Raw genomic sequence first — 8,858 nt, forward strand, 5'->3', positions numbered from 1 at the left:
CATGATGTCTCTTCTGACGCTCTATGTTAAAACGATGATGTTATAAAAGGAAACTTTTATTACACATAATGCACCGCTTTTAATTCTTTAAGAAATCGTAACTATTTTTACGACATACAAACATTCTCATTTTTGGTCGTAAGAAACGTGGCATTTTGACAGACAGACAGTGAAAAAGGAATCATGAAGTTTTTGGTAGCACTCGTCTTGTTGAATCTGCATTATGTTCTGGTAAACTATTTTATACTTCTTTAATTAGTGACTGTTTAATTCAACACCACATATTTGATATCTATCGCTTCCAAGTTCCAATCTGCATGTTGGATTTTTTTTACTGTCAAAATTAATGTAGTCTTGTAGGCCCGGATCCATATTTTTTTGCATGATATTTTCAAGAGTAATGATCCAGTGCAGTACAAGTACTTAAAGAAGAAAATGAATAAAATAAAGAAATTTTAAAAAATAGAGCACAAGACCCTCAAAGACTCCACATGCATTTGAATTCTATGTTCAAGAAATAATTGAATTAATGCAGTATGAAAAGTCATATAAATCATACACTGGAATAAGGAAGTCTTAAAGGTTGAACTTAATGGATGTGATGGAATAGTGTTTATTTCTTCCCTTTGTAGGGAGGAGATTTAACTGTTACCAAGAAGGTCTACTTTGACATTAAGATTGGGACGAAAGATGCAGGCCGCATTGTTATTGGCCTCTTTGGGCAAGCAGCCCCAAAGACCGTAGAAAACTTCCGACAACTTGCTGTTGGTAATGTGAATGGTGAAGCAGGTTTTGGTTATCAAGGGAGCTCATTCCACAGGGTTATCAATAATTTCATGATACAAGGTAAAGTGCCATATTAGTGTATGACATACATGGTTTGTGACTTACCAAGAGCCATACAAAACTTAAGATACTATGTTCTACTTTAAAATTAGGGCTTTTAATGTGTAGCTAAGACAGCTGGACACAACCAATTTTTTTATGTTATGTAGATTGACATTCCATATTCTTTGGTTCTTTTGATATTTGCTTGTGTGTATACAAAAATCAAGGAATCATTTCATTATATTACAAACCCTATACATGTATTAGTGTTTATCTATTCTCCTACACACTTGCATTTCCATGTGTCAAAATATTTAGAACAGATTTTGTTTGGGAATTTAAGTCCTCAAGATGGAATGCATTGTACTGGATGCCTGCATTGTTTTATTTTGTACATACTTAACATATCTGCTTGTCAAATAATTCATGTGAAGTACTGGTAAGTTGTGGTAAAAGAAAATTCAGTGAAGTCTTTATTTCATTTGAGTGAGTAAGTGGCAGGCTCCTAATAGATTTTATTGCCGTAGATGTATTCTTTGCTACTGAAATATGAATGCATATATTTTGGACAGTTAAATCCATTCCTTAAAATGTAAAATGATGAAATTAATTATCGTTCATACTATTTAAAAGAATAAATTCATGTAGATTAGAATATTTTTTTCAGTACTTGGTACAGTCTATCATATATGTGTGTGATAGCTAATAGAATCACTTGAAAGAATATCTGAATATTCCTCGTACATTTTTCAGCCACAGTGCGATTTTTAGTGAACAGAACAGTATTTAAGGCTTTATTTCCTGTAAATCTAAGGAAGAGCTTTTAAGTAACTTGCAACGTAGTGAACTTTATTGTTTGTAGGTCATGTCATATTGTACCATGATGTAGCTTTCAGTTCATCAACTTATTTCTTAGCTAAAATGCCAAAAGGAAGAAAAAAACCCAGAGTTTGAATTCTTTTAATTTTTCATTATCAAGAGTTTACACTTAATTATGTTAATTTTTGTTGTCAAAATTTGAAACCATAAGAATTATTATAATAAATGTCCAAAACAGTGATGTAAATATGACTCAATTAAATAAAGGCATTATTGTTATTCTACAAAAACCAAATTCCTTACAAATCAGTGTATTGTTAATTTAATTAGATATTAAACGCATGCATACGCATTAATTTGCATACAAATTTTCTTATTAAAACAAGAAATTGTTTAGAAATATCATAGATCAACTAATTTAGTCATATTTATATGGAAGCATCCCCAGGTAGTGTTGATTCAAGTTTATTTGTTCAAATGATGACCCAAGGGGGTAGGGTGGGATCACAATTAATGGACAATGAAAACTGTATATACTGATTATAGGTAGTGTAGATTGTAGAAGTTTGTTCAAATCATGACCCCAAAGGTTAGGGTGGGACCACAATGGGCAATCAATTTATTACATATAAGATATATTACATAGGAATAAACAGGAGAAATCTTTAAAAATAGCAAAACCATGATCAATAATATTTATGTGCCATTATGGAAGCATCCTCCTAAATATAAATTCAAGTACTTTCAAATTATGACACCCAGGGGTAGGGTAGGGCTACAATGGGTGACTCAATGGGTATTTTAGTGGGGTATTCATAAATTAGCATTACCCACTATACATTTTGAGTATATAAATGATTTCTTATGAATATTCATGAATCAGCGCATCATTGTCCGTACCAAAGCCGCTACAATATAATCCTGCTTTTTTAAGTACACATACAGTATACAATGTACGTGTAGCTATGAAGGACAAAAAAAGAATCTGCTGATGAAGAACAAATCAGGTTAATGTGGCACATGGGCCCCCTGTCTTTTGTGCATTACTTAAATTACCACAAGACCTTTCAGATTTTATTATGATGACCTTATGACCTTGGGAACAACTAGTTGTAGATATAAACAGGAACCAATAGTATTTTCATTATTTTGTCACAGGTGGAGATTTCACCACTGGCGATGGAAGAGGAGGGAAGAGCATATATGGAGAATATTTTCCCGATGAGAAGCCATTTAAGCTGTCCCATTATGGAGCTGGCTGGCTGAGCATGGCCAATGCTGGTATGAAAATCAATTCTGGAAAAAGGAAAACTTTGTAGGACAGAGACAACTGTTAAACAAAAAACCTTACTAAAGTTAGGTGTAAATTACAGTACCTTGTTTTGAACTTGGCCTCTTATTTTGTAGGACCAGATACCAATGGCTCCCAGTTCTTCATTACATGCATCAAGACACCATGGTTAGATGGCAAACACATCGTCTTTGGCAAGGTTCTGGAGGGAATGAACGTAGTGCGGGTCATTGAGGCAGTCCAGACTGACTCCATGGATCGCCCTATAGAAGACGTGACAATTGTCAAGAGTGGGGAATTACCAGTGGCCACACCCTTTGACGTCACTACAGATGATGCAACTGCATAAAGCTGCTTTTTTACAAGTTTTAAATATGTGTTCTGTGTTCAGCTTTTTCGTTTAATTTTGTCAAAATTTATATTAATAGAGATTTTTAAGGATTTTTAACAATTTTCAAGTCAAATTTTTTTGTGTAGCAATAGAAAGTTATATTTTTTTTATTCAAATATATAATCAGTATATTCTTGCCATTATGAGTAACTGATTCTCAGGTGCAGGCAAGTTCTTCACCGTCCATTTCTTGTGAATGACAAATATGTTCATTCTTGAAATGTGCCTTAATTCATAAGGCCAGTGTGCCAGTTTTATGACATCGAATTATGTAAAGGTTTACACTTAATTTGTATTCTAAGTGCCAAATCTATTTATACATACATGTATATTTCAAATCAAAGATTTTTTTGCTGATTTTCTAGTAATTGTTGTGTTGAACCAAATACTGAATCTCAGACATTAAATTTATAAAGTTCAGTTTATGCTGTGTTTGTTTATGCAGTATCGGTGAAACGTTCATGACATATAACTTGATGACCTTTCATGTCCTGCAGTGCACCAAAAAGTTAATTCTTGTACATGTAAACGATTTAAAGTTTTTTTCACTCATGGATATTTTTCTCATGGAATTATGCTCCATTTTGAGTTCAAAAAGTGTGTTTGTCTTTACCCTAAGGAGTTCATTTATGAACAACATTTTCAGGTTATGGAGCAATAATTAGTTCTGAAAAAATGACAACCTGCCAAATTTTGTCTCTGCAAACCTTAATGTCAAAAGCAACATGACCTTTTAATGTTTATCCATCACAAATATTTTTAACACAGACAGGAATTAGATTTTCTCCCAGATGTCTGCTAACAGTAATACCTAGCATTGGGCTAAATTAAAAACAATTGCATTGACATGAAGGAAAGTATCCATATCCATGATAAGACCAAGAATTAAAATTTCTTTCCTATTTTTGGCCTTATAAAGATATGACCTTAAAAAAGAAAAATTCCAATAATTTGAAGTTTCCATTCATTTTCTTGGCAGAGGTTGCACATTCTGAAGTGAAATTCGGTATACAGATTTATATGGATGTCAAGGTTTGTTTTGGGTACGATTGAACAATTTTTTATTGAGTTATACCCCTTGGACTTAGAAAATCATGAAGAGTACTGTTATTTTTTGGAACGAAATATATAGTAAGAGATAATAGTATTCAAACTCAGAAGTTCGCTAATCAATACAAAATTGGAGCAGAGCAAATATTGACCTCCAAAAAAAAATCAAAGATGGATCAGGTGTGATCTGATAAAAATCAGATTGGATTAGGTTCCTTGGAGGAGTGAGCATCCCCTGCTATGTGCTCCTTGTTATGATCAGGAAGTAGCGGAAAAATCCGAAGACAATTCAGTGTGTATATAATATGACCTAAGTTGCAATTAATTTGTATGAAAAACGTGTCAGCGCTAGCATTTGAATTATTGATAAATTGAATCGACCATAGAACTTACAAAATGATGATTTTAAATAAGACTGCTTACATTTTTGATTTAGCAATTTGTCTGTTAGTAATTGACCTCGTTTTAGAAATTGTTCATACATATAGAATGCGCATGCAACCAAGAGATTACTTTAACCAATTTTGGAGGGATATACAAGAATCACCATGTCTGATTACATTTTGTGCAATTTTGTTCAGGCCCTAATTTTGGTAGAGAGACACACTGCTGGGAAGCTCACACTTGGTATAAAGATTGCTGGTGACACTATGAGTCGATGATGTGTCTTAATCTTGACACAAAGGTCATTCTATTAAGGTTTAAATGTGCTTTATTTACCTAATAAGTATTGATCAATGAAAAAACTAGTCAGCTCTCTAGAGTCACGACTTTAAGATTCTGAGGACAAAGTATTTTGATTGTGGTGTATATTAAAGTATAGATGGTTTTCCTTTGACATATTTTGCCTCAAGAGTTATTCCCCTTAGCCACCATCTTGTAGGACAAAGCAGTGAATTTTCCTCTTTGAGCAACAAATTTTAAACATGCATACCAGGTATATTTAAAATCTCAAGATTATGGATTAATAGAGGCTTTAACAAACATATTTTCATAAGAAAAATAGTGTTAACTTTACCTCAGTAATCAGTACAACATATTGAATTTGGTTGAATAATTAAGGGATCAGGGAATGTTGCCCTAGAACATGGCAGCCATAGGGAATAATTCTTGCTAAAATTACCTCAGTGAAAAACCATCTATTGTACCCTAGTTGTTCTGGAGAAGGAGGGATTTATAGCTCACCTCAATAAAGTTGAGAAGAACTTATGCTATACCCTTGACGTCCCCATCCTGGTTCAAGTTTTAGGAGCAAGTCCATTCCCAAATAACTATAAGCCATACCTACACAAAACTTGCATGGAGGATGCATTTAGGGATGCCCACTACTAAAAACCTGCTTTGAATGCTGGATCTGACCTATATTTTCCACATGAGAGGATTTTAGCCATGATTTAATCTTGACAATGTATTTAGAGATGTTTTTTTAGCTCACGTGAGCTTTTCTCTAATCAAAATTTGTTGTTTGCATTGTCATTGTAAAATTTTTACATTTTCATCTTCTCAAGATCCACTGGGCCAATTTCAACTAAGTTTGCCACAAAGTATCCTTGGGTGAAGGAGAGTCAAGTTTGTTCCAATGGAGGGCCACACCTTCTTCAAAGGGGAGATAATAATGAATTAGGGAAAAATTAATGACACCCTTGGACCAAGTAAGATGAAACATGTGGTACATACATAGTGTAGATTCAAGTTTGTTCAAGTCATGACCCTCAGGGGTTGGGTGGGACTACAATAAGGGTAGGGTGGGGCTGCAAGTTTACCCCCTGGGGTAGGGTCGGGCCACAATTGGCAATTATATCTTTCCATTTGGTCATATTTATATGGAAGCATCCTTTGGTACATGTAGAGTAGATTCAAGTTTATTGAAATCATGAACCACATAGGTAGGGTGAGGCCAAAATGGGTGTCTATAGTTTTTACATAGGAAAAATCTTTTAAAATCTTCTCGAGAAGAGCAAAGCTGTGATTCGTGAATATTTATAAAGGGTGTTAAGAAAGTTCATTCTACATTTTTCTTTTATTTTCGAAAAGAAATACGATAAGATATTAATAGCCATTCTCTGTAACCACTTAAACTTCGTTGCCACGCATGGTCACCGATTTTGATGAAACTTCACCCATGCTTAGTACTTGACACCAGAAACAAATATCAAACAAAATTTTGTTGCTATGTGTCTCGGTTGCTATGGCAACAGCCGGAAAAGTTTGAAAAATCGAGATTTTCAGCAATTTTAAATTTTGACTGTGGCTTAATAAAAACTAGAAAAAGCAAACAAACCATTCTCACAAAAACATGACACCTTGATATCATTTATACTGTAAAGAAACTGTTTAGAATATATCTCTTGAAGTAAGTGGTAACCACGGGTACATTTGGAATACATTTAAAATGCTGAAATATGCTGAAAAACACTCCGTATTCACTAATGGTAGGTGATACATGCTCAAACTCAATCAACGACTTAAGAAAAACAATGAAAATGTTTGACCTTAAGTATATAAGTATAAGCAATATTATTCTATAAATGACTTTTATGGTTGCCATGGTAACACAGTGTAACCATGCAAAACCAGTAACTAAGATTGGGTTAATGCTACTGTCTTGAGGAAAAACCTGAAAATTCAAGACTGGCAAATATGCATCCTAAGGACCTTGCAACACCAAAACCATAAGAAAAATTGGGTATAATTGCTACTTTGCAGTGTTACCATGGAAACAAAGTACCAGTGCTTAAAAGTGATTTATTTTTCGCTGCATTCAGAATTAAATTGCCATTTAATCAAGAAACAAATTAAAGGACTCAGCTGAAATAGTACCTATCTGTTAGAACTGAAGTTGAATATCATATATTGATAAAATTTGATGAATAAAACAACACTGTTGCTATGGTTACCAAGAAGGGAAAATGTTCGATTTTGTGAACTTTATATCAATATTAAACCCATTGTGCCAACTTCTTGCATCCACTTAGAAATTTGATGATAGTCAAAATTAAAAATCAAGTTAGTTGTTAATAAATATCAATCATAAAAGTTTTGGGAATCTACATTTAAGGGTACGTATCCAAGGAAAGAAAATACATTTTCAGGTTTTTAAGCATATATTTTCTGCTTATTTCCATAGCAACACTCTATTTATAGAATCTAATCTGAATTTTTTCAAATGGGGAAACTTGGAGCACACCAACATCTTATAAAATTGATCATTAGTTATGAGGAAATGTGCTTTTTTTTAAAAGATAGGATCAGATTTAAACATACAAAGTGTTAACTTGAAGGCTCTCTGTGGTATAAAAACCTTGGCAACCATTGCCAACCAAAATGAAATATCATATTTTGTTCTCGGTATATGTTTCAAGGCTCTTCTTCTATTATTTGGTCACATTTCATCCTATAATCGTTTTATTTTTACATGTATGACTTTATAAAATTCAATGAATATTTTTTTAACTTTTGAATACTTTGTTACCATAGTAACGTATGTAATAGTTGATTTACCAAACATGTTTATCATGCATTTGAGACATCTGAGCTTCAACTTTTGGAAACACTCATTGCCAATTGTTTGCTATGCCGCAAATGTTAACTATGCGGCTCTAAACATGTTAAAAAATGCCATTTTTCGAACTTTAAGACATGTTGCCATGGTAACTATATAACATAGCAACCAATCTTTGCCTGATTTCAGTTTAGGGCATCAATGACTTCTATCATAAAGAGTTTGGAGAAATTCTGAGACCATGCGTGCCACACCTCCTATATAAAATTTCAAATCATTACAGAGAATGGCTCTTAACAATTTGTAATATTTCCTGTTAACAGAGTCCACTTTTGCTATTGATAAGGTTTTGACTGTCTTTTAGTGAAACTATGAGGGGAGGGCTGGTAATAAAACAGATAATATAACAGTTCTTATACCTAAGCTCATCAGCTTGTCTGATGCAAGATAAGCTATGAAGAAACAAAAGTAAATTATCCTATATTTTTACTTAAAATGGCCAGCATTTCTGTCATTTGAGTGCTGTAAAGATGTTATATATATAATTTGAATTAATTTTATATGGAATTAAAACCCTATAACTTCCTGCATGAAATGAATTGCTATAAATCTAAAGCACACTCTTGTGATTTTGTCTGACTTGAAAATTCATCTATTTAGTTAAGCGCTACTTTGGAATTTTTGAAAACATTTCATCATGGAACGAACTTTCTTAACACCCCTTACTTTTCAATACTAAACTGATTTTTCTTCTGCTGTTTCCTAGCCAATATGCTCAGGTGAGCAATGCGGTCCCTGGTCCTCTTGTAAATATCTGATATCCCCTCCCCCCCAAAAAACACAAAAAGGAGAAATAAAAAGGAGAGGGCTAAATTTTTGCAGCTTAGCATTGATCGTAAATGATGCTCATGTTGCCTTCTTCATTTTTATTCTATAAATGCTAAATTATGCTAAATTTAAATAGTAAAACCTGTGCA

The 8,858-nt window shown here is 33.3% G+C and overlaps 1 protein-coding gene across 1 annotated transcript; it reads left to right on the forward strand.

Moving 5' to 3' along the window:
* Window positions 1-84: 84 nt before the first annotated feature.
* Window positions 85-3,749, forward strand: LOC134235297 (peptidyl-prolyl cis-trans isomerase B-like). The gene is made up of 4 exons (XM_062717418.1): window positions 85-231; window positions 633-846; window positions 2,806-2,928; window positions 3,055-3,749. Exons 1-4 carry the CDS (start codon window positions 184-186, stop codon window positions 3,285-3,287), a joined length of 618 nt encoding a protein of 205 aa, XP_062573402.1. The 5' UTR covers window positions 85-183; the 3' UTR covers window positions 3,288-3,749.
* The last annotated feature ends 5,109 nt before the right edge of the window (window positions 3,750-8,858 follow it).

The sequence above is a fragment of the Saccostrea cucullata genome, unplaced genomic scaffold (assembly GCF_032062105.1).
Source record: "Saccostrea cucullata isolate Sc308-1 unplaced genomic scaffold, CSIRO_AGI_Scuc_v1 ctg634, whole genome shotgun sequence".
NCBI lineage: Eukaryota > Metazoa > Mollusca > Bivalvia > Ostreida > Ostreidae > Saccostrea > Saccostrea cuccullata.